This window comes from Heterodontus francisci, chromosome 3, assembly GCF_036365525.1.
Source record: "Heterodontus francisci isolate sHetFra1 chromosome 3, sHetFra1.hap1, whole genome shotgun sequence".
Classification (NCBI taxonomy): Eukaryota; Metazoa; Chordata; class Chondrichthyes; order Heterodontiformes; family Heterodontidae; genus Heterodontus; species Heterodontus francisci.
The window spans coordinates 167,713,939-167,741,387 of record NC_090373.1 but is presented as its reverse complement, the minus strand read 5'-3'; the positions used below and the strand labels follow the sequence as shown (position 1 = coordinate 167,741,387).

Here is a 27,449-nt window from a genome sequence, read left to right as displayed (position 1 = left end):
CCCACTGATTGGTCGGCAGCTCCATTAGGTGGGACTTACTGCCTCAAGCGGGTCTAAGTCCCACCTCAGATCAATTAAAGGCCAGGGAACTGCAAAATGCGTATCGGAACCCCAGGCCAGGCGGAGGCGGGATCACAACTGATTTTTCAGTGGGTGGATGGCTCCCGTCTGCTGAGGGAAAAATCCCGGCCATAGATGTAGATTTTCTTCATATTATACTTGGATGTAAAAGATCACTTGGGTGTCGCATATAAGAAATAGCCGAGGAGGTTGCAAACATGTATCGCAGCCTGCCTGATTTTCCATCCATTAATTAAAAAATGGATAGAAAAATAGGCATGCTGCATTGTGCTTGCCCTATTTCCCTCCATGCGATGTAAGAGGAAAATCTGCATGACCTGTATTAATAGAATCCTTATAAAATTTGTGTCTAATAATTAACAGTTATGCATATTTGTTTAAATAAAAGCAAAATACTGCGGATGCTGGAAATCTGAAATAAAAACAAGAAATGCTGGAACCACTCAGCAGGTCTGGCAGCATCTGTGGAAAGAGAAGCAGAGTTAACGTTTCGGGTCAGTGACCCTTCTTCGGAACTCAGTTCCGAAACGTTAATTCTGCTTCTCTTTCCACAGATGCTGCCAGACCCGATTATGCATATTTGTTTTATCTATTTACATATATGAGGGAACATAGCATCCTACAAAGATATACTGTACAACTACTCAATGTATGAGCAAGCATATGAAGCTAAGCAGAAAAAGATATGATTTCAGAGTTTTATACTGGCAGGTTCATACAGACACAAAGAAGGATCAGAACATCTCAGTCCAAAGATGCTTTATAACCAATGCATGTGTTAGTTTTATAAGCTTTGATATTTAAATGCTTTGATAGTTAAAGACTTTTAGTTAAAGAGTTTATCAGTCACCTTTTTACCATCCACAGCAAGCATCTTCCATAATGTCCCAGCCTGTCCATTTTTTAGAACTTTTTATTCATTCCTGTCTGATCTTTTGTGTAAGGCATTTCAATTCTAATCTGTCCTTTATTAAAAATGTAGTGTCTTGTGTCTTTCTTGATCTAGGTCTTTTTATCTATGTGGTTTGTTGCTAGATATGTAATTGAGAAAAATTATGATGTGACCTATTTGTACTAACCAGATTATTTGTAAGATATGTTTTAATATATTGTTAAGAAGAATCATTATTTTGAGAATGTTGTAATTTGAAAATTATATATTTATGTGTGTATCCTGTAGAGTAAGACTAAAGTTAGGTAACAGTGTGGAAAACAATTTCAGATTTTGTAAGTGCAGTAAAGTCTATCTGACTTTACATAGAATTTGGTAAAGTTGTAGGATGTACAAATAAACATTTTAAGGTTTTATGAGGAAGTATTTAGTTTTCAGGTTATCTGCAGTTTATTTGTTTCTGTTGATATGTAGTTATGTGGTTGTTTTGCAGGTGATACTGAAGATAATCAGGCCATAGCAAGCAAAAATGAGGAAGAACGGCGGATAGCTGAAATGGGCCGTCCTGTCCTCGGAGAAAATACAAAGTTAGAAATCATAATTGAAGAATCCTATGAATTTAAGGTATCAAACGCCGGTGTTACTTGTGGTTTTCTGATAAAAATTTTCATCTAAATTGTTGCTGTTATATTCAAAAATGCATATCAGGAAGATCAACGAAAGCAAAGAGATCATGACTAAGTTCTCCAAGCAGCCTTGTGTTTCCTATAGATGGGCTTACATATGCAGAAATAATGCTATTTATGTATTTCCTGCAAGTAAAGTATTCTTAACTTCAAAAATACAATTTTGCATGAAAATGTGGTTATACCCATTTCAATTCAACATTTATTGCAAAAATATTTAGAAAGTGTATTTATCTGTACATTGTATAGACATTGGGATAGATCTTGAGGCCAAACACCTCTCAGAAACAGCGTAATAGTGCTCTGACAATAGTGGAGATTGACTAAACAACCCATTCCCACCATTGCTCTGGCTGACGTTATATTTACCCAGGCCTACTGGCCTAATGTCCCTTGGTAATTCTCTGTCTATGACTGGATAGATAGAACCAGCTGAGGGCAGCCCCACCCAGCTGGATAACGGAAGAGAGGTGTTGGAGGGGGATGGTGTGCTCAGCCCTCATGATGGCTGTAGACAGGTTGAGAAGAAAGACGAGATATAGTTTGTCACGGTTAATGTAACGTAGAATGTACTTTGTGACTTTGATAAGGGTAGTTTCAGTACTGTGGTGAGACCAGAATTTGGGGGGATTCAAACTTGGAATTGTGGGAAAGATGGATGTGGATTTGGGAGGCAACTACAAGTTTGAGCACTTTGGAAAGGAGAGGGAGGTTGGAGAAGTGGTGCTGACAGAGGGGTCATGGGTAGGTTTTAGGAGAGGGTGATGATGGCAGATTTGAAGTGTTGGTGGGGAGAAGAAACTTTGAAAGCATCAGTTAACATTGGGCCAGGAAGAGAAGTTGGATAGTCAGTGATTTGGTGAGAATAGGGTCAAGGGAGCAGGAGGTGGGTCTCATAGACAAGATGAGCCCAGAGAGGGCTTGATGGGAGAGAAACCAGAGAAAGATGCAAGTCCAGGCCTGAGCAAGGAAGAACATAGAAAATAGGAGCAGGAGTAGGCCATTCGGCCCTCCAGGCTTGCTCCGCCATTCAAAAAAATCATGGCTGATTGTCCTGCTTTCTCCCCATATCCCTTGATCCCTTTGGCATTAAGAAATATATCTATCTCCTTCTTGACTATATTTAATGACTTGGCCTCCACTGCCTTCTGCGGTAGAGAATTCCACAGGTTCAGCACCTCTGAGTGAAGAAATTTCTCCTCATCTCAGTTCTAAATGGCATAGCCCGTATCCTGAGACTGTGACCCCTGGTTTTGGACTCTCCAGCCATCGGGAACATCCTCCCTGCATCTAGCCTGTCTAGTCCTGTTAGAATTTTATAGGTTTCTATGAGATCCCCTCTCATTCTTCGAAACTCTAGTGAATAAAGGCCTAGTCGACCCAATGTCACCTCATACGTCAATCCTGCCATTCCAGGAATCAGCTGAGTAAATCTTCTTTGACCTCCCTCCAAGGCAAGAACATCCTTCCTCAGATAAGGAGACCAAAATTGCACATAATACTCCAGATGTGGTCTCACCAAGGCCCTGTATAACTGCAGTAAGATATCCTTTCTCCTGTACTCAAATCCTCTTGCAACGAAGGCCAACATACCATTTGCCTTCTTAATTGCTTGCTGCACCTGAATGCTTGCTTTCAGTGACTGGTGTATAAGGACACCCAGGTCTCGTTGCACCTCCCCCTTTCCCAATCTATCACCATTCAGATAATAATCTGTCTTTTTGTTTTTACAACCAAAGTGGATAATCTCACATTTATCCATGTTATACTGCATCTGCCATGCATTTGCCCACTCACCCAACCTGTCCAAATCACATTGGAGCCTCTTTGCATCCTCCTCACAGCTCACATTCCCCCCCAGCTTTGTGTCATCAGCAAACTTGGAAATGTTACATTTAGTTCCCTCACCCAAGTTATTAATATATATTGTGAATAGCTGGGGCCCAAGCACTGATCCCTGCGGTACCCCACTAGTCACTGTCTGCCACCCGGAAAAAGACCCGTTTATTCCTACTCTCTGTTTCCTGTCTGTCAACCAATCCATGCCAGTATATTACTCCCAATCCCATGTGCTTTAATTTTGCACGCTGACCTCTTATGTGGGACCTTATCAAAAGCCTGAAAATCCAAATACACCACATCCACTGGTTCTCCTTATCTATTCTACTAGTTACATCCTCAAAAATCTCCAGTAGATTTGTTAAGCGTGACTTCCCTTTCGTAAACCCATGCTGACTTTGCCTAATCCTGTTTATGCTTTCTAGGTGTTCTGCTATTGCACCCTTTATAATAGACTCTAGCATTTTCCCCACTACCAATGTAAGGCTAACTGGTCTGTAGTTCCCTCCTTTTTTAAATAGTGGGGTTACATTTGCCACCTTCCAATCTGTAGGAACTGCTCCAGAGTCTACAAAATTTTGGAAGATGACCACCAATGCATCCACTATTTCCAGTGCCGCTTCCTTTCGTACTCTGGGATGTAGATTATCAGGCCCTGGGGATTTGTCAGCCTTTAACCCCATGAATTTCCCTAGCACTATTTTGTTTTACTAATTCTGATTTCCTTCAGTTCCTCCCTCTCATTAGTTCCCTAACATTTCTGGGAGGTTGTTTGTGTCCTCCTTTGTGAAGACAGAACCAAAGTATGTGTTTAACCTTATGGCAAGTATCATCATATTAATTTTACAGCTCATGAAAGAAGTATATTAGCACTTCTGTGCTCCAAACTGTCCTCAAAATTATATCATAGTTTTTCATTGGCCATTGTTCTGCCACTTGGATATAATTAATTTATATGTGGAGGAGGAATAAAGAAGAATAATGGATTTCTTACCTTAAGAATAGTCTTCCTTAGTCTTTAAATAAAGTTCATCTACTGCATACGAATCTCCATTTGTCCTATCCTTCCTTTCCCTCTCTAACCTTGAGTGCTTGGAGCTTTGCCATTATTTTTGTTTATATTTGCCTCATTGTAACAACTCTATTATGCTGTCTTATCCATTAAAAACATATTTAATATTCTGAGACTTCTTTTTATACACAGTGGAGGTTGGAGAAGATCAACGAGACTCGAGTGGCTGTTGCAAGGATGACAGATTTTAAATCCCATAAAGACCATGTGACTTCTCATGTTTGTTTTATGGCATATTTATTTGTATATGCAGCATAAACTACTTAAATAAATAACAATGCTTGTCAAGCCAGCCAGGCTGACCATAGATTGTAGAAAACCTCACTATTTCACTCTTCAATCTGCACTTCCTACAGTTTTCTGTTATGGGCCCCTCAACCAAGAAGAATAGGGCTTTCCTATCTACTCTAGCTAGACCCCATATAATTTTATACACTTCAATTCGGTCTCCCCTCAGCCTCCTCTGTTCCAGGGAAAATAACCCTAGCCTATGCAATCTTTCCTTACAACTAAAATTCTCCAGTCCAAGCAACATTCTCATATATCTCCTCTGTAACACCTCTCATACAATCACATCTTTCTTATAGTGCTGTGACCAGAACTGCATGCAGTACTCCAGCTGTGGCCTAAATAGTGATTTATACAGTTCCAACATAACCTCACAGCTGTTATATTCTATGCCTTCTTGACCATCTTATCTACCTGTCCAGCCACCTTCAGGATTCTACGGTCATGCACTCCGAGGTCCCTCTATTCCTTTACACCCCTCAGCATCCTACTATTTATTGTGTATTCCCTTGCCTAGTTAGCCTTCCCAGATGCATTACCTCACACTTCTCCAGATTGAATTCCATTTGCCACTGTTCCACCTGCTAACTAGTCCAGTGATAGCTTCCTGCAGTCTACAATATCAACCACATAGCCAATTTTGGTATTGTCTGCAAACTTCTTAATCATTCCCCCTACATTCAAGTTCAGGTCATTGATTTATACAAAAAACACTAGTACTGAGCCTTGAGGAACCCCTCTGGAAACAGACTTCCAGTCACAAAAATGCCATCAACCATTACCCTTTGCCTCCTGCCTCTGAGCCAATTTTGGATCCAACTTGCCACTTTGCCTTGGATCCCATGGGCATTTACTTTCATCTCAAGTCTGCCATATGGAACCTTATCAAAAGCCTTGCTAAAGTCCATATAGACTACATCAAATGCACTACCCTCTTCGACCCTCCTCGTTACCTCCTGAAAAAATTCAATCATGTTAGTCAGACACAACCTTCCCTTAACAAATCTTTGATTAATCTGTGTTTTTCTAAATAAGGATTTATCTTGTGTCTCAGAATTTTTTCCAATAATGTTCTCACCACTGAGGTTAGGCCGACTGGCCTGTAATTACTTGGTCTATCCCTTTTTCCCTTTTTAAACAATGGTACAACGTTAGCTGTCCTCCAGTCCTCTGGCACCACACCTGTAGCCAGAGAAAATTGGAAAACGATGGTCAGAGCCTCCGCTATTTCTTCTCTTGCTTCCCTTAACAGCCTAGGATACATTTCATCTGGGCCTCTAGATTTATCCGCTTTCAAAGATGTCAAACCCCTTAATGCTTCCTTTCTCACTATGCCTATTTCATGTTATATTTCACACTGCTCCTCCCTAATTGCAATGTCTGTATCATACCTCTCTTTTGTGAAAACAGGCACAAAGTATTCATTAAGAACCAAGCTAACATCCTCAGCCTCCACACCCTTAAGGTTACTAATAGGCCCTACACTTTCTTTAGTTATCCTCTTGTTCTTTATGTATTTTAAAAATTGATTTTACTTGCCAGTATTTTTTTCATGCCCTTTCTTTGCTTTCCTAATTTCTTTTTTAATTTCACCCCTGCACCTCTTATACTCCTCTAAGCTTTCTGCATTATTGAGCCCTTGTCATAAAGTTCTTTTTTTTTCACCTCTCCTTTAAGCCCCTTGACATTTAGGGAGTTCTGGATTTGTTAGTCCCACCCTTTTTCTTTAAGGGAATAAACTTGCTCTGAACCCTCACCAGCTCTTCCTTGAATGCCACCCACTGATCTGGCATTGATTTACCTTTTTATAGCTGTTTCCAGTTCACTTTAGCAAAATCACATCTCAGCTTAGTAAAATTAACCTTTCCATAATTGAGAATGTTTATTCCTGGTTTATCTTTGTCTTTTTCAATAACTACCATAAATCTAACTGAATTACGATCACCAAAGTGCTCCCCGACTGATACCCCTTCCACCTGCCCAGCTTCATTCCCTAAAACTAAATCCAGAACCACCCCCTCTCTTGTTGAGTTGGCTAAAAAAGTTCTCCTGAATGCACTTAGGAATTCTGCTCCCTCTGCTTTTCACACTAATTCTATCCCAGTTAATATTAGGGTAGATGAAAACCCCCACTATTACTGCCCTAATACTACCTTCCAAAAGCATCCAGGTTCTGTTGTCTTTGTCAGGGTCCATCACTGAACACAATAAAAATGTCACAGTAGAGCACTAACTTCATAAGCTTTCCTTTTCAGGTCCCATGGTATGTTGCTCCTTCTGCTGGAATGTTCTTGTTTATCTATAATATTTCCAGATGTCTATCCTAACTTCTTCCTTTCATCAAGTAACATTCGTGCCACACAAGTGCCAGGCAATGACTATCTCCAACAGGAAAGAATGTAACCATCTCCCCTTAACGCTCAACAGCATTAGCGTCGCTGAATCACCCACCATCAACATCCTTGGGTGTTACTATTGACCAGAAACTTAACTGGACCAGCCACATAAATACTGTGGCTCCAAAGCAGCTACTTGATTGATACCTTAAAGATTCACCTCCTCTACCACTGGCACACAGTGGCAACAGTGTGTACCATCTACAACACGCACTGCAGCAATTCGCCATGACTCCTTCAACAGAGTCTTCCAAGCCTGCGACCTTTACCACCTAGAGGGACAAGGGCAGCAGATGCATGGAAAGTTCCCCTCCAAGTCACACACCATCCTGATTTGGAACTATATCGCCATTGCTTCACTGTTGCTGGGCCAAAAACCTGGAACTCCATTCCTGACAGAACTGTGGGTGTACCTACACCACATGGACTGCAGTGGTTCAAGAAGGCAGCTCACCACCACCTCCTCAAGGGCAATTAGGGATGGGCATTATATGCTGACCTTGCCAACAATACTCACATGCTAGGAAAGAATAAAAAAATCCTTCTGCACCAGTCAAAAAGCTTGCAAATATATAATGTCACCCCCACCTCTTCACGATTACTGAATCATTTTAACACCTTCTCTTAGTCTTCATGCCAATCTTCATTCCTTCATAAATCTCCTTTATCACTCTGGTAACCAGATCTCACACTCAGTGTTATGGGAGCTCGCCCATCCACTCACACATCATTCACATCCCTAGTTAATCAGAGCTTTTAAGTCCTGAGACTCATATTGGACCGCTGACTCATCTGAATCCAGCAGGAGTCATTATCTGGCTTGCAGCGGGAGCAGGACTTCAGAAGGCAGGAGTCCCAAGTCATCTGGCACTAAAGAAGTGGTCAGGAAAGTATTATGGAGGTCATCATGGTCGGAGGAGGGGAGGCCTGAGCTCCTTGTGAAGCCTGGAGGAGCACTCTTGCACCACCTGGCCCACAATGAAAAATTTTAAGTGACATAAATTGAGTAAATCTAAGGAGGAGATACAGATCTTTAATTAGTAATGGGCTGAAGGGTTATGGAGAACGGGCAGGAAAGTGGAGTTGATGCTGAGATGAGATCAGCCATGATCGTATTGAATGGCGGAGCAGGCTTGGGGGGCTGAATTGCCCACTCCTGCTCCTAGTTCTTATGTTCGTATAACTTCCTGGGTCTCTTCTGGGCCTGCTCTTGTGACTTGTGCAATCAGCAGTTAAAACTGCATCAGGATCCTAAATGTGTCGGAGAGACCTTGACTTAATGAAGCCCTGACCTGCCTGTGGCAGGGGCCTTAATCAAAACGGAAAACAATGCACTTAAGATGGTGATTGGCAGGAAGTGGGAAGCGGCAAACTGCCATTTTAACCACCCACCTACCCCGTTCCCTTCAGGCAAGCAGGATCAAAATTGGGCCTTAATAGTCATCTATGTAGTGTGAGCCCAGAGTCATGCTTAGGCCAAACCAGTTTGTGATGGTTGGTGTCCTTCCCTAAAGGATATTCATGAACCTCTTGGGTTTTTATGACAGTCCAGCAGCTTTCAATTTTCTTTTTCGTGCCAATCCATAAATTACTAGCTTTATTAAATTTGGTATAAACTCACAACCTCTGGATTGCTAATTCTGTGGCATAACCATATCTGTTCCTAGTGAGCTTTATATGGGCTTTGTTGAGGGAATGAGTGATGTTAAACTGCGTCATTTGCCATGATATCTGACCTATAAGGTATTGAAATACGCTTAAGTCTTAAAAGTGTTCCCTTTATTGCTGCAGAATACTGTGGACAAACTGATCAAGAAGACAAACTTAGCCTTGGTTGTGGGGACTAATAGTTGGAGGGATCAATTTATAGAAGCTGTCACTGTGAGTGCTGGTAAGTAAATAAAAATTCTTGATTACAGTATGCAGTGAAGCAACGTTATGGCTAAGGCATATTGCTTGGTGGCAATATTAATTTTTTTTTGAGTGACATTGAGTAAAACATAGGGGAGATATTGTAACCCCCCAAAATAGCTGAGTTTGAGTTGCGTGGAATATAAAAAATGTGAAAAATCTGAAACACGACCCAACCTGCCCACTTCCTGTTTTAACGGAGCTGGGACAGGGGTGCAAGCAACTAACTTGCTTGCAGGAGTTAAGTTGATTAATTAAATATTATAATGAGATTGCTGCATGCCTCAGAGTTAACCGCCATTTTAAATTTAACCGGACCAGATGGATTTTCCGGGGCCATTGCTGAATCCAGTTTACCTGCTTCACTCAACTCCCAAAATTGGACACACCCTCCGCAACTCTTCCAATCTCCCCACCGCCAATTCCTCTGATTTCCCCCCTGTCTGACCCTTCTAATACCACCCCCCCCCCCCCCCCCCCCCTTCCTACCCACCGGATACATCAGATCTCCCTCCCGCCTGACCCTTCCGATCTCCGCTCTGGCTTCTGATGTCCATTCTACTGTGGATCCCGACCCCAGCCTCTAATCTCGTTTCTGGCCTAAATCTCCCCTCTCACCCTAACCCCAGCCTTTTTGATTTCCCTCCACCCCACCCTCCTCTCCGCTCCCTGGCTGCGGCCTGGTGCCGTGGACCTGCCTGCCCGACAGCCAATGAGCCTCTCAATCTGGCTGGCTGTGACCAGGAAACAGGGACAAAAAATGGTAACCTTGGCAGGGCCTGAGGGAAACCCATCCTTCCCCATTTCCAGACTGCAGAGTTGGTCCTGCTCCCTCCCCATCTCCAAGATAAAATTGACACCATTGTAACAAATCCAGTACTTCAGTTAATACATTTTTACTGTGATTTTTCTTTAATGCTTTCCCTTTTTTTTCTCTGCTCCAAATGTGCATATTTAGTATGGAAACAAATAATACATGAGGAAATAAATCTCTCCATTTTCCATTTCTCCCCCCTGAAATATCAGTTTTCCAATTAAAAATAGAAGTGGGAACACTACAACTTGAAAAATAATAGTTTTTCTTCTCTGAAATCCTTACCTTTCCTGTCTGAAGAGCATTTAAAATAAAATGTGAATAAATTAGTCAGCCAACAAATGTGTGAGAGTAATTTTATTTATTGAAGCACATAAATTGCATTCAAAATTTGTATTCCTAAAGGTTAGAAATTGCTGTTTGGTGATACTAATGGGCAAAGGCTTAATGTATTTGACAGGCATTTTTCTTTCTGCTATTTTAATGGAGGCATTAACTCCTATCTTTTAAACATGAATGCCTGTATTAAAATAGCAGAGGAATGCCATTCAAATGCCTTAAACATTTAATAGCTAACGTCACCAACAGTAATTTTTACTTTAAAATGTACTTACTTGTGCACTGAAGGTCATATGCTTTAATGGCTCCATATACTTTAAAAAAACACTTTTAGCTCCCTTTTCAGCATGCAGTCCTTCAGTCCATGTCTGGGTCCTGTTGACTGTCTTGATTGGATTAATAGTTGACCTTCTGTGTTTGAGGGAAATTAGAAGGATTTGTATTTAAACCTATAAGCTGCTGATAGTATAAAATTATCTCCACAGTTCAGTTGAGCGCCATTTATTTTTTACTCTATCTGCTGTAAAGAGTGTGTTTTGTTTCCCTTATCAAAACTTTCCCCACAAGCCAAATTAAACTTTTTGGTCCTTTGAGAGCATTCCATTCACAGTTCAGGCAGGGTATGTTGAATTATACAGCAGCTAGTCATCTGCAGATAAATTAAATCATTTGCATCCAGATTCATATTATGGAAGCTGCTCAGATAAAGTCGTTTTTATTTGCCTTCCAGTATGCTTCAATGTTGCAAATCTTAAATGTTTTCAATATGAGACTATTAGTGAAAATATTTGCCTCAAAATATTGATAAATTCTCATCCTTATTATCAAATCGCTCCATGGCCTTGCCCCTCTCTACCTCTGTAACCTCCTCCATCAACAAAGAACAGTACAGCACAGGAACAGGCCATTCGGCCCTCCAAGCCTGCGCCGATCTTGATGCCTGCCTAAACTAAAACCTTCTGCACTTCCGGGGACCGTATCCCTCTATTCCCATCCTATTCATGTATTTGTCAAGATGCCTCTTAAACATCGCTATCGTACCTGCTTCCACCACCTCCCCCGGCAGCAATTTTCAGGCGCTCACCACCCTCTGTGTAAAGAACTTGCCTCGCACATCCCCTCTAAACTTTGCCCCTCTCACCTTAAACCTATGTCCCCTAGTAACTGACTCTTCCACCCTGGGAAAAAGCTTCTGACTATCCACTCTGTCCATGCCGCTCATAACTTTGTAAACCTCTATCATGTCACCCCTCCACCTCCGTCGTTCCAGTGAAAACAATCCAAGTTTATCCAACCTCTCCTCATAGCTAATCCTTTCAACCCTCCAAGATCTCTGTGCTCCTCCAATTCTGGCCTCTTGCACATTCCCAATTTTCAAACTGCTTAGGCCCTAAGCTGTGGAATTCCTTCCCTTAATCTGTTCACATCTCTATCTCTTTCTCATTCTTCAAGATGCTCCTACCTTCGCCTATCCAGTGTCTCCTTATGTGACTCAGTGTCAAATTTTGTTTGGTAACAATTGTGTGAAGTGCCTTGGGACGTTTTACTATGTTAAAGGCTATATATAATGCAAGTTATTGAGAAAATACCTATGTATTCATCCTTTGTAGTTGAAAGATGACCGTGACATCAACTAGAATTCATAGAGTTAGATTTTAGGCGCAATGTTTATGAAGATGACTAATCAGTCCAATTTGAGCACGAAAAAATCTGTTGCATATTGGATACACATGTATTGTTGGTGCTGAAGAGGTGCTTGCGGCTCTGGGCTTGTGAAGCTCACGTTTTCTGTTGGCCAGTGCGACTCTGTTCTCTTCTTAGGAGGTGACGCCTTTGCTGATGAAACTGCACCATATAGAGCGATCCTATATAGTGATAGTTGTTGAAAACACATAGGAACTGTTACAAGGAACCTATTTACTTAATTCAAAAGCAAAATACTGCGGATGCTGGAAATCTGAAACATAAGCGGAAAATGCTGGAAATACTCAGCAGGTCAGCCAGTATCTGTGCAGAGAGAAGCAGAGTTAGTCATGACCTTTCATCAGAACATTCCCAAATACCTGTTCCCTCTGTCCATTTTTCCAGACCTGTTCCAACTATCTCTCTTCCCCAGATATCTGCTGTCCATTTTTTTCCCAAGCATTTATTTATTACTCGTTACTTCTAATCATGAAAAACTGTGCCCATAGACTATATTGTCTTGCTTACATTTACTACTGTCACACCAGATCCAGTTCCTTAAGAACGAATGATGCCGAGGAACTCCTGACCGACTACTACACCACCAGCAGTGTGGCAGAGCAGGACTTCAGTCCGCCAGCCTACCCTGATGAAGAGCCATCTCAAATCGCAGGGCTGGGGTGGTTAGCACAAAAGTGACAAACACCTGCTCCCATGAGGCCAAAAAAAAAATTTCCTTATATTGAAATAAATCCTTTTAGTTCCCACTTTCCTCATTGCAAGTGATCACTCTGAGATAAACACCCATTGGTTGTGGACCCCACTTTGTATGGCAAATATGCCTGCAGCACATATCTTGGCCCGAAACTGCTGAAATCAGGAATTCCAAATTTTGCACCAGACAACTAGAGGATTTTTGGAGCTCGTGTGTTCTTACTTACCATGGGCAAACATAGAAACGTAGAAAATAGGAGCAGGAGTAGGCCATTCAGCCCTTCAAGCCTGCGCTGCCATTCATTAGGATCATGGCTGATCATCCAACTCAGTAACCTGTTCCCGCTTTCACCCCATACCATTTGATCCCTTTCGACCCAAGAACTATATCTTACTCCTTGAAAACATACAATGTTTTGGCCTCAACTACTTTCTGTGGTAGCGAATTTCACAGGTTCACCACTCTCTGGGTGAAGAAATTTCTCCTCATCTCAGTCCTGAATGGTTTACCCCGTATCCTTAGACTATGACCCCTGCTTCTGGACTCCTCCACCATCGGGAACATCCTTCCTGCATCTACCCTGTCACGTCCTGTTATAATTTTATAGGTTTCTATGAGATCCCCCCTCACTCGTCTGAACTCCAGCGAATATAATCCTAACCGACTCAATCTCTCCTCGTACGTCAGTCCCGTCATCGCAGGAATCAGTCTGGTAAACCTTCGCTGCACTCCTTCTATAGCAAGAACATCCTTCCTCAGATAAGGAGACCAAAACTGCACACAATATTCCAGGTGTGGCCTCACCAAGGTCCTGTATGATTGCAGCATGACATCCTGCTCCTGTACTCGAATCCTCTCGCTATGAAGGCCAACATACCATTTGCCTTTTTTACCGCCTATTGGACCTGCATGCTTACCTTCAGTGACTTGTGTATGAGAACACCCAGGTCTCGCTGCATATACCCCTCTCTCAGTTTATAGCCGTTCAGATAAGAATCTGCCTTCCTGTTTTTACTACCAAAGTGGATAATCTCAGATTTATCCACATGATAATGCATCTACCATGCATTGCCCACTCACTCAACTTGTCCAAATCACCCTGAAGCCTCTCTGCATCCTCCTCACAACTCACCCTCCCACCCAGTTTTGTGTCATCTGTAAATTTGGAGATATTACATTTAGTTCCCTCATCGACATCATTAATGTATATTGTGAATAGCTGGGGTCCTAGCACCGATCCCTGCGGTACCCCACTAGTCACTACCTGCCATTCGGAAAAAGACCCATTTAGCCCTACTCTTTGTTTCCTGTCTGCCAACCAATTGTCTGTCCATCGCAATACACTACCACCCAATCCCATGTGCTTTAATATTACACGCTAATCTCTCGTGGGATTTTGTCGAAAGCCTTCTGAAAGTCCAAATAAACCACATCCACTGGCTCCCCCTCATCAACTCTACTGGTTACATCCTCAAAGAATTCTAGTAGATTTGTCAAGCATGATTTCCCTTTTGTAAATCCATGCTGACTCTGTCTGATTCTACCACTGTTCTCTAAGTGCTCTGCCATAAAATCTTTGATAATGGACTCTAGAATTTTCCCCAATCCCAACGTCAGGGTGATTGGTCTAAAATTCCCTGCTTTCTTTCTGCCTCCCTTTTTAAATAGTGGGGTTACATTAGCTACCCTCCAATCTGTAGGAACTGTTCCAGAGTCTATAGAATCTTGGAAGATGACCACCAATGCATCCACTATTTCTAGGGCCACTTCCTTAAGTACTCTGGGATGCATACCATCAGGCCCTGGGGATTTATCGGCCTTCAATCCCATCAGTTTCCCCAGCACCATTTCTCTACTAATACTGATTTCCTTCAGTTCCTCTCTCTCACTAAGCCCTGTGTTCCCCTGCATTTCTGGTATGATATTTGTGTCCTCCTTTGTGAACAGAACCAAAGTATGCATTTAGTTGGTCAGCCATTTCTTTGTTCCCTACAATAAATTCCCCTGTTTCTGACTGTAAGGGACCTACATTTGTCTTCACCAATCTTTTTCTCTTCACATACCTATAGAAACTTTTACTGTCAGTTTTTATGTTCCCCGCAAGCTTGCTCTCGTACTCTATTTTCCCCTTCTTCATCAATCCCTTGGTCCTCCTTTGCTGAATTCTAATCTGCTCCTAATCCTCAGGTCTGTTGTTTTTTCTGGCAGATTTATATGCCTCTTCCTTGGATCTAATGCTATCTCTAATTTCCCTTGTAAGCCATGGTTTGGCTACCTTCCCTGTTTTACTTTTGCACCAGACAGGAATAAACAATTGTTGCAGTTCATCCATGCGCTCTTTAAATGTTTGCCATTGCCTATCCACCGTCATCCCTTTAAGTAACGTTTCCCAATCCATCATAGCCAACTCGCGCTTCATACCTTTGTAGTTTCCGTTACGGAGATTCAGGACCCTAGTCTCAGAATCAACTACGTCACTCTCTATCTTGATGAAGAATTCTATCATATTATGGTCGCTCATTCCCAAGGGGTCTCGCACCACTAGATTGTCAATTATTCCCCTCTCATTACACAATACCCAGTCTAGGATGGCCTGTTCTCTAGTTGGTTCCTCAACGTATTGGTTGAGAAAACCATCCCGTATACACTCCAAGAATTTCTCCTCTACGGTATTGTGACTAATTTGTTTTGTCCAATCTATATGCAGATTAAAATCACCCATAATTACAGATGTTCCTTTATCGCATGCATCTCTAATTTCCTGTTTAATGCCATTCCCCCTCTCACCACTACAGTTTGGGAATCTATATACAACCCCCACTAACGTTTTTTGCCCCTTAGTGTTTCTCAGCTCTACCCATACAGATTCCACATCATCAGAGCTAATATCTTTCCTCACTATTACGTTAATTTCCTCATTAACCAGCAACTCCACCACCTTTTGCTTTTTGTCTGTCCTTCCTAAATACTGCATACCCCTGGATATTCATTTCCCATCCCTGGTCACCTTGCAGCCATGTCTCCGTAATGCCAACTATATCATACCTGTGTACATCTATTTGCGTGATTAATTCATCCAATTTATTGTGAATGCTCTGCGCGTTAAGGCACAAAACCTTAAGGCTTGTCTTTTTAATATTACTTGTCCCCTTCCCACTATTTTTCACTGTGGGCCTGTTTGATTCTGACCCTTGATTTCTCTGCCCATCACTTTTCTTATTTCCCTTATTGTCTTTTGTTCTTGTCTTTGATCCCCCCTCCTCTGACTCCTTGCAAAGGTTCCCATCCCCCTGCCATTTTAGTTTAAACCCTCCCCAACCACTCCAAATCCTCCCCCTAAGACATCATTTCTAATGCGATTGTATAAGTAAAAGTCATGAGTTGAACATGTAGCCATTAGGTTCCAGAAGTCACATATTAGAATTTGATCATTTTGCTTCTCTCCCAAGGTACTTTGCAATCCAGAGAATTGCCCCTGATCAGTCAGCTTTAAACCGACTTCAGGGTGTGTTCATTTAGACCAGTATCCCACAGGGAATGACTTGGTGGTGGCCTTCAAAGACCAGACCAACTTAAACCAAGTGCCATCTTAACGACTTGGTACGGAATTTTATGGGCTGTGCAAGAGCGGATTTGGTGGCATGCGAGGTGATTTAATTAGTCTGGACGATTTAATTAGTCGCGACTGTTTTTTTGGTATTCCCGACAGCAGGATATTTTTGAGAAATTAGGTCAGCGGCATTCCAGGGTTCCCCCCCTGCACGGTGGCAGATTACAACTTTGCATTCATTTACATGCCATGAATATTCATTACCATATGCTTAGTTACAATTCAGTCCTGCATTCCTGGTTAAGTAAACGGCGAGCGCTATTCCGTGCCACCCAGTTCACAATTGTTTCACCGTCCGTGCAACAGTTGGATTTGTGCAGTTGTATCTCAGGTCTTTGCTGTTCTGTCTTTAACTCATGGGCAAAACACACGCCAGCATTGGAATGGATATTTGGCTTCAGGCCAGCATTGGAATGGATGTTTGCCTCCAAGCTCAGCACCAGCAAAGGTGATTCTTCTCAGGGGATGGCGGCAAAGGCATGGGGGAGTCTACATAGAGGAGCAGGGGAGGGTACTCGGAGAGGGACAGGTGGGGTGATTGGGTGCATGGAGGAGCAGGGGAGGGTACTTGGGAAGGGAAGGGTAGGGTGATCGGGTGCACGGAGGAGCAGGGGAGGGTACCCGGGGTGGACAGTGTGGGGTGATCGAGTGCATGGGGGAGCAGAGGAGGGTGGAGCAGAGCGTCCAGGGTGTGAAATGGTTGATATTGATCCTGAAGTTAGATATTGGCGGCTATGGGGGTTGTGGGTTGATTAGAACATTACAGTCAGAAGATAGTCGGCAGTAGCCTAAAGGGAGGGATGAGTGTTGTCAACGTCAGGGATCTGTGGGGCAAATTGAGGGTACTGGCTAGCAGAGGAAACGGTCGCAGTCAGTGCGACAAATGGATTCTATTTTTATTTTATTTATTTTATACAGCACTGAAACAGCCACTTCGGTCCACCGAGTCTGTGCCGACCAACAACCACCCATTTATACTAATCCTACATTAACCCCATATTCTCTACCACATCCCCACATTCTCCTACCACCTACCTACACTAGGGGCAATTTACAATGGCCAATTTACCTATCAACCTGCAAGTCTTCGGCTGTGGGAGGAAACCGGAGCACCCGGTAGAAACCAGGTCAAGATTTATGGTTGGGTATTCGACAATCTCATAGGGAGGGATATGGGACTCGGCAACATGGTTAGGTTGATTTGAGGAGAATCAAGAAGTTGGCATGTTGATCGTACTGGGAGTAAGAATGGGTGGAGAGATGGCATGAATAAATAGTTTGTTACATTGTGCACGGTAATGGGGAAGGGGGTTCAATGGTAATGGAGGGAAGGGTAATGGTAACATTGGGTGGGTCAAGGGTGTTGGGTTCAGGCTGGAAGGTTGCAGAAGGAAGTTGGAAGGTGGGGGGACTTGCCCTGAATTCTGTGCGCACCGTTTTCTCCAATGATAGTGCAAACCACGTGGTCATTCAAGGATTGCAAGGAGAGTGGGAGGAGATAGACGATACAAGGTGTGTCTTCTACGCGGTTGCAATTTTAAGGCAGATGTAATGGGTTGCCTCAATGTTTTAGCTCACAGGCAACAGAGGTCTGAATCGCCACGCTCTGCTTATTTATTGTTCAGAAAAACCACAGTGACATAGATCTCATACACTCAATTTGTCTAGTACCATGGAAAGAAGAGCAAAGGGAGCGACTAAGGAGGGCTCTTTTCCCTCAACTCAAAATGCCTGAACACCAGCAACAGGCAGAACAAGAAGGTGAGTATGCTCCAAGCACAAAAACAGAGAATCATCATGAGCATGGGGCTGAGCAGGGGCCTGGTCCTCAGCAGACCTCCAATTGTCAGGGGACCCAGCTGGCACATGCTCCCTCAGCTGCTGGGACGTGTCTGTTTCGTGCACACCAGATTGTGACCCAGATTCTAATCTAAATCCCCCTGCAGACCATGGAGATATATCTGCGCTCACGGAGGTGGAAGAAGATTCACCCACTGGGCATTGGCTTCTTCTTCCTCCCCAGCGAAGGAGTCTTGGGCCTCACGGCTTCCAGACACTCGAGTGCGGGCACCTGCAGTGGAGACACAAACAGAAGCACATTATGCATCATCTATGCATGAGTTCTGACACTTTCATTGGGTGTGCACGCATAGCTGCAATACTGAAGAGGACAATTCATCATTGCACCTTAAGGATCCTGCCTCACCATCTGATAATGCCCTGCCTCCCTCCTCTCTCGCAATTTGTACAGCCTCCTCTTCAACCAGTGTCAAACCTGTAAAGTCAGCGATGCCTCCTCCTGTCTGGCTTGCTTGCGCTGGTTGTGAGTATGTTTGTCCTGCAGCAGACAGTATAGATTGAATGAGATTTTTTTAGATGCAGCATAACCATTGTAAACATGCGTCGACATCGCCTATTCAGGACTGGGTTTCTCACGACACATCCGAGCACATCAACAATGCCAATCATGAACTTTTTGCACAATCATCGTGAATAGCACGTACAGGGAGGTGGTCACACTGCAGGTAAAGACTGCTCAGGCAGAAGAGAATGGGTGACCGCCAGGCAGAGTAGAAGAACTAGGCAGGTAGCGCAGGGGTCCCCTGGGTTCATTTTCCTCTCTAATAGATATTCTGCTTTCAGTACTGTTGGGGGAGATAGCTTCACAGTGGAATGCAGCAAGAGCCAAGTTTGTGGCACCACGGGAGGCTCAGCTGCACAGTTGGGGAAGAAAAAGAGTGGGAGAGTTATAGTGATAGGGGATTCTATCGTAAGGGGTTCAGATAGGCGTTTCTGTGGCCGCAAACATGACTCCAGGATGGTATGTTGCCTCCCTGGTGCTCGGGTCAAGGATGTCATGGAGAGGCTGCAGGACATTCCAAAGGGGGAGGGTGAACAGTCAGAGGTCGTGGTTCACATTGGTACCAACGACGTAGGTAGAAAGAGGAATGAGGTCCTGCAACAAGAATTTAGGGAGCTAGGTAGCAGATTAAAAAGCAGGACCTCAAAGGTTGTAATCTCTGGATTAGTCACGGTGCCACGTGCTAGTGAGTATAGGAATAGGAGGTTAGAGTAGATGAATGCGTGGCTGAAGACATGGTGCAGTAGGGAGGACTTTAGTTTCCTGGATCACTGGGTATGTTTCTGGCAAAGGTGGAACCTGTACAAGTTGGACAGGTTGCACCTGAACCGGAACGAGACCAACATCCTTGCTGGGAGGTTTGCTAGTGCTGTTGGGGTAGGGTTTAAACTAATTTGGCAGGGGGATGGGATACAGAGTGGAGGTACAGTAGGGGGTGATGCACAGTCAAATATAGAAGAGAAATTAAGTCAATCTGGAAGGCAGAGCAAATATAGACCTGTTACGGCACAAGCGAACAATGCAAGGCTGGTTTGCATCTATTTTAATGCAAGGCAGATGAATTGAGGGCATGGATTAACACATGGGAATATGATATCTTTGCTATCATAGAGACATGGTTGAGGGAAGGGCAGGACTGGCAGCTCAGTATTCCAGGATATAGAATCTTCAGGCGTGACAGTGGGGGCGGGGGGGAGTGGTGTAAAAGAAGAGTTGGCAATGCACTATTGATTAAGGAGTCAATTACTGCAGTAAGGAGGGATGATATCTTAGATGGTTCCTCAAATGAGACCATATGTGTGGAACTTAAAAACAAAAAGGGGGCAAGCACTTGGCTGGGAGTGTATTACATGCCTCCAAATAGGCAGGGAGAGATAGAGGAACAGGTATGTCGGCAAATCTCAGAGAGGTGTAAAAATAATAGGGTTATAATAGTAGGGGATTTCAACTTCAAAATCCTGGAACTCCCTTCCCAACAACACTGTGGGTGTACCTACCCCACATGGACTGCAGCAGTTCAAGAAGGCAGCTCACCACCACCTCCTCAAGGGCAATTAGGGATGGTCAATAAATGCTGGCCTAGCCAGTGACGCCCACATCCCGTGAACGAATAAAAAAAACTTCCTATTTCTAGCATTCAAAAATTTTCTCCACTAAATTCTTATTTATTCATTTATAAACCTAATTCTTGCTGTTATGGTTAGAAATTAAGTATGCATATAGGTACTTGATTTAAGCAAGAGGCAGTCTCAATCCCTTTGAATACTGAAATTGATTTTCTTTCAAAAAGGATGCTACAGCTGTTTTGGTTCTGATAGGCAATTGTTAGGAGTAGATAATTTTACCTTTTGCATTGAATTTTCTAATTACGCTTGACAGATTCAGACAAAAGGTTCTGCCATATCAGTACTGTAAGTTGTAGACAGAGCTAGATTTGCTGCCCATTGTCTTATGAATAGGCAGTAATTCAAGAGAGTCTCTGTTGAGGGAAACAATAGGCACTGCCACAGAAACTCTCAAAAATATGTTACAGCACAGAAGCTTTCGTGCACAATACCAGCAGGAGAATTAAACTATTGCTGTTCTGTCAGACACATTAATAATTGTTAACAGTTACTAAGCTAGTACTGTTATTTCACAAAGTGGCCTCGATCTAATAAATAGAGAGATGGATCAACAGATAGCTGGATGGACAGGTAAATAAAGGAAGAATTTTGATGTGGCTTCTTGGCAGTGCCACCAAAAAAATCAAGAATGGATGTGAGAAAACTGAGTGAAGAGCCTTTAGTACTCTCTTTTTTCCAAAACCTTAATTCCCTAGCATGTATTGATCAGCCAACCAAATCGGAACTCTGTGAAGCCATTGATTCTCTAGCCAGCGGAAAAGCCCCTGGGAAGGACAGCATTACACCCTGAAATAATCAAGGGTGCCAAGCCTGCTATACTCTCAGCACTACATGAACTGCTATGCCTGTGCTGGGACGAGGGAGCAGTACCTCAGGACATGCGCGATGCCAATATCATCACCCTCTATAAAAACAAAGGTGACCGAGGTGACTGCAACAACTACCGTGGAATCTCCCTGCTCAGCATAGTGGGGAAAGTCTTTGCTCGAGTCTCTCGAAACAGGCTCCAGAAGCTGGCCGAGCGCGTCTTCCCTGAGGCACAGTGTGGCTTTCGTGCAGAGAGATCGACCGTTGACATGCTGTTCTCCCTTCGTCAGATACAGGAGAAATGCCGCGAACAACAGATGCCCCTCTACATTGCCTTCATTGATTCCACCAAAGTCTTTGACCTCGTCAGCAGACGTGGTCTCTTCAGACTACTAGAAAAGATTGGATGCCCACCAAAGCTACTAAGTATCATCACCTCATTCCATGTCAATATGAAAGGCACAATTCAACATGGTGGCTCCTCATCAGAGCCCTTTCCTATCCTGAGTGGCGTGAAACAGGGCTGTGTTCTCGCACCCACACTTTTTGGGATTTTCTTCTCCCTACTGCTTTCACATGCGTTCAAGTCCTCGGAAGAAGGAATTTTCCTCCACACAAGATCAGGGGGCAGGTTGTTCAACCTTGCCTGTCTAAGAGCGAAGTCCAAAGTACGGAAAGTCCTCTTCAGGGAACTCCTCTTTGCTGACGATGCTGCTTTAACATCTCATACGGAAGAGTGCCTGCAGAGTCTCATCGACAGGTTTGCGTCTGCCTGCAATGAATTTGGCCTAACCATCAGCCTCAAGAAAACGAACATCATGGGGCAGGATGTCAGAAATGCTCCATCCATCAATATTGGCGACCACGCTCTGGAAGTGGTTCAAGAGTTCACCTACCTAGGCTCAACTATCACCAGTAACCTGTCTCTAGATGCAGAAATCAACAAGCGCATGGGAAAGGCTTCCACTGCTATGTTCAGACTGGCCAAGAGAGTGTGGGAAAATGGCGCACTGACACGGAACACAAAAGTCCGAGTGTATCAAGCCTGTGTCCTCAGTACCTTGCTCTATGGACAACGTATGTCAGCCAAGAGTGACGTCTCAATTCATTCCATCTTTGTTGCCTCCGGAGAATACTTGGCATCAGGTGGCAGGACCGTATCTCCAACACAGAAGTCCTCGAGGCGACCAACATCCCCAGCTTGTATACACTACTGAGTCAGCGGCGCTTGAGATTGCTTGGCCATGTGAGCCGCATGGAAGATGGCAGGATCCCCAAAGGCACATTGTACAGCGAGCTCGCCACTGGTATCAGACCCATCGGCCATCCATGTCTCCGCTTTAAAGACATCTGCAAACGCGACATGAAATCCTGTGACATTGATCACAAGTCATGGGAGTCAGTTGCCAGCGTTCACCAGAGCTTGCGGACAGCCATAAAGGCGGGGCTAAAGTGTGGCGGGTCAAAGAGACTTAGCAGTTGGCAGGAAAAAAGACAGAGGCACAAGGGAAGAGCCAACTGTGTAACAGCCCCGACAATCAAATTTTTCTGCAGCACCTGTGGACGAGCCTGTCACTCTAGAATTGGCCTTTATAGCCACTCCAGGCGCTGCTTCACAAACCACTGACCACCTCCAGGCGTTTACCCATTGTCTCTCAAGATAAGGAGGCCAAAGAAGAATTGATATATTGAGAATTTGTATCTAAATTGTGTGTTTTGCTGGTTTCTGTTGTTCCATTTTTAACTTTTAAGATTAGTTTTCTTGTATTTTCTTGTATTTTTGGATTGAAAACTGGTTAACGGATAGAAAACAGACTCGGAATAAATGGGTCATTTTCGGATTGGCAGGCTGTGACTAGTGGGTACCGCAAGGATCAGTGCTTGGGCCCCAGCTGTTCACAATCTATATCAATGATTTGGATGTGGGGATTAAATGTAATATTTCCAAGTTTGCAGATGACACTAGGTGGAAGTGTGAGTTGTGAGGAGGATGCAAAGATGCTTCAAGTGGATTTGGAGAGGCTAAGCGAGTGGGCAAAAATTTGGCAGATGGAATACAATGTGGAGAAATGTGAGGTTATCCACTTCGGTAAGAAAAACAGAAATACAGAGTATTTCTTAAATGGTGAGAGGCTGGGAAGTGTTGACTTTCAGAGGGATTGGGTGTCTTTGTTCATGAGTCACTGAAAGCTAATGTGCAGGTACAGCAAACAATTAAGAAGGCAAATGGTATGCCATCTGATTGTGTAAACTGAGAAGTAGTCTTGAAATGCTGTAAATTGAAGGAGTACATACAGAATGGCAGACAGATGCCCAAGCTGCATCCCATTCTATGTGGCATCACCTACCTGGCTTATGTTAGTGATCTGATCTGTGAAGCTTTTAGAATATTGTGCCAAGATTTCCAGTTGTAAATTACAGCTTGAATGTTTGCCCTGCTGAACAATGGATATACATGAAATGCAGTGAAGGAGGTGTAAGGTTTTGAATTGGTGAGTGGTGCATGTGTGACAGGTTGAACTCGCTGCGGTATGTAATCTTACATGGTGTACTGTTCTCTTGCCATATTTCTTAAACGTGTGCCAGCTTATTCCACAGCCCTTCCCAGGTACTGTACATGCTGTAGACACTGTTGCACTTTGCCACGACTGCTTGCTATACACGGTTATTTGCAACTTTCTGGAGATGGTGCACTGGAGTATCAAAATGGGCTACATTCCTCACACCTCACTCATAATAGCATGTACACTTTGTCAGCCATTAAACAATGGATCAGGTGGTGATTGCTGCACCATCACTTGCACACAGATTTAATTCCATACCTCAACATTTGATTTTTCTTAATTTCATTTTTGACTTACTTTTCTCCTTATACCATCCCCTCACACCCCCACACAGAGCCAGTATAATATCCTTTCCAAAGGCCTAAAGAGTTTTTAACCTTCATATGTGGTCACATCGCATTAAATGGTAGCAAAGGTATGGTCAGGTTCCACATGTCCGTTACCTTACCACCACCCTTCTTGATGTCTCCACTATCTCTAAATTGTCAGACTGTTTGTCCAACATCCAGTACTGGATCAGCAGAATTTCCTCCAACTAATAATTGGGAAGACTGAAGCCATGGTCTTTGGTCTCTGCCACAAACTTTGTTGTATTACTGCCAGCTCCATTCTCTCTCTGGCCACTGGCTGAGGCTGAACCAGCCTGTTTGCAGCCTTGGTGTCGTATTTGACCTCAAGATGAGCTTCTGATCACATACCCATGCCAGCCCTAAGACCTCCTATTTCTACCTCTGTAGGATTGCCGGACTCTGCCCCATCTCATTTTTTTATTTGTTCATGGAATGTGAGAGTCGTTGGCAAGTTCAGCATTTATTGCCCATCCCTAATTGCCCTTGAGAAGGTGGTGGTGAGCCACCTTCGTGAACTGCTGCAGTCCATGTGGTGTAGGTACACCTACAATGCTGTAAGGAAGGGAGTTCCAGGATTTTGGCCCAGCGACATTGAAGAAACGGTGATATAGTTCCAAATCGGGATGGTATGTGACTTGGAGGGGAACTTGAAGGTGGCAGTGTTCCCAAGCATTTGCTGCCCTTGTCCTTCTATGTGGTAGAGGTCGCAGGTTTGGAAGGTGCTATTGAAGGAGCCTTGGCAAGTTGCTACAGTGCTTCTTGTAGATGTACACACTGCCGCCACGGTGCACCAGTGGTGGATGGGTACCAGTCAAGCGTGCTTCTTTGTCCTGGATGGTGTTGAGCTTCTTGAGTGTTGTTGGAGCTGCACTCATCCAGGCAAGTGGAGAATATTCCATCACACTCCTGATTTGTGCCTTGTAAATGGTGGACAGGTTTTGGGGAATCAGGAGATGAGTTACTTGCTACAGAATTCCCAGCCTCTGACCTGCTCTTGTAGCTACAGTTTTTATATGACTGGTCCAATTAATTTTCTAGTCAGTGGTAACCTCCAGGATGTTGATGGTGAGAGATTCAGCAAAGGTAATGCCGTTGAATACTAGAGGAAGCTGGTTAGATTCTCTCTTGTTGTCAATGAACATTGCCTGGTACTTGTGTGGCACGAATGTTACTTGCCACTTCTTAGCCCAAACCCAAATGTCCCGGTCTTGCTGCATGTGGGCACAGACTGCTTCATTATCTGAGGAGTTGCAAATGATACTGAACAGTGTGCAATCATTAGAGAACATCCCCATTTCTGATCTTATGTTGGAGGGAGGATCATTGATGAAGCAGCTGAAGATGGTTGAGCCTAGGTCACTACCTTGAGCAACACCTGCAATGATGTCCTGTGGCTGAGGTGATTGGCCTCCAACAACCACAACCATTTTCCTTTGTGCTAGGTATGACTCCAACCAATGAGGAATTTTCCCTCTGATTCCCATTGACCATGATTTTTACGAGGGTTCATTGATGCCACACTCGGTCAAATGCTGCCTTGATGTCAAAGATGGTTATTCTCACCTCACCTCTGGAATTCAGCTCTATTGTCCATGTTTGGACCAAGGCTGAATGAAGTCTGGAGCCGATTGGCCCTGGCAAAACACAAACTGTGCATCAGCGAGCAAGTTCTTGCCGAGTAAGTGCCACTTGATAGTATTGTCACGACACCTCCATGACTTTGCAGATGATTAAGAGTAGACTGATGGGATGGTATTTGACCAGATTGGATTTTTTTTTCTAGAATTAGAACATTACAGCGCAGTACAGGCCCTTCGGCCCTCGATGTTGCGCCGACCTGTGAAACCATCTGACCTACACTATTCCATTTTCATCCATATGTCTATCCAATGACCACTTAAATGTCCTTAAAGTTGGCGAGTCTACTACTGTTGCAGGCAGGGTGTTCCACGCCCCTACTACTCTCTGAGTAAAGAAACTACCTCTAACATCTGTCCTATATCTATCACCCCTCAACTTAAAGCTATGTCCCCTCGTGTTTGCCATCACCATCCGAGGAAAAAGACTCTCACTATCCACCCTATCTAACCCTCTGATTATCTTATATGTCTCTATTAAGTCATCTCTCCTACTCCTTCTCTCCAACGAAAACAACCTCAAATCCCTCAGCCTTTCCTCGTAAGACCTTGCCTCCATACCAGGCAACATCCTAGTAAATCTCCTCTGCACCCTTTCCAAAGCTTCCACATCCTTCCTATAATGCGGTGACCAGAACTGCACGCAATACTCCAGGTGCGGTCTCACCAGAGTTTTGTACAGCTGCAGCATGACCTCGTGGCTCCGAAACTCGATCCCCCTACTAATAAAAGCTAACACACCATATGCCTTCTTAACAGCCCTATTAACCTGGGTAGCAACTTTCAGGGATTTATATACCTGGACACCAAGATCTCTCTGCTCATCTACACTACCAAGAATCTTCCCATTAGCCCAGTACTCTGCATTCCTGTTACTCCTTCCAAAGTGAATCACCTCACACTTTTCCGCATTAAACTCCATTTGCCATCTCTCAGCCCTGCTCTGCAGCTTATCTATGTCCCTCTGTACCCTACAACATCCTTCGGCACTATCCACAACTCCACCGACTTTCGTGTCATCCGCAAATTTACTAACCCACCCTTCTACACCCTCTTCCAGGTCATTTATAAAAATGACAAACAGCAGTGGCCCCAAAACAGATCCTTGCGGTACACCACTAGTAACTAAACTCCAGGATGAACATTTGCCATCAACCACCACCCTCTGTCTTCTTTCAGCTAGCCAATTTCTGATCCAAATCTCTAAATCACCTTCAACCCCATACTTCCGTATTTTCTGCAATAGCCTACCGTGGGGAACCTTGTCAAGCGCCTTACTGAAATCCATATACACCACATCCACTGCTTTACCCTCATCCACCTGTTTGGTCACCTTCGCGAAAAACTCAATAAGGTTTGTGAGGCACGACCTACCCTTCACAAAACCGTGCTGACTATCGCTAATGAACTTATTCTTTTCAAGATGATTATAAATCCTGTCTCTTATAACCTTTTCCAACATTTTACCCACAACCGAAGTAAGGCTCACAGGTCTATAATTACCAGGGCTGTCTCTACTCCCCTTCTTGAACAAAGGGACAACATTTGCTATCCTCCAGTCTTCCGGCACTATTCCTGTCGACAATGACGACATAAAGATCAAGGACAAAGGCTCTGCAATCTCCTCCCTGGCTTCCCAGAGAATCCTCGGATAAATCCCATCTGGCCCAGGGGACTTATCTATTTTCACACTTTCCAAAATTGCTAACACCTCCTCCTTGTGAACCTCAATCCCATCTAGCCTAGTAGTCTGAATCTCAGTATTCTCCTCGACAACA

The 27,449-nt window shown here is 43.7% G+C and overlaps 1 protein-coding gene across 5 annotated transcripts in view; it reads left to right on the top strand.

Annotated features, from left to right (window-relative positions):
- Window positions 1-27,449, top strand: part of LOC137363949 (sodium/calcium exchanger 1-like) — a 401,527-nt gene that overhangs the window by 293,662 nt on the left and 80,416 nt on the right. For all 5 annotated transcript variants that reach the window (XM_068027466.1, XM_068027457.1, XM_068027463.1 and 2 more), the window contains 2 exons: window positions 1,467-1,597; window positions 9,046-9,145. In XM_068027466.1, the coding sequence (XP_067883567.1) occupies window positions 1,467-1,597; window positions 9,046-9,145 (231 nt within the window). The remainder of the gene's footprint in view (window positions 1-1,466; window positions 1,598-9,045; window positions 9,146-27,449) is intronic.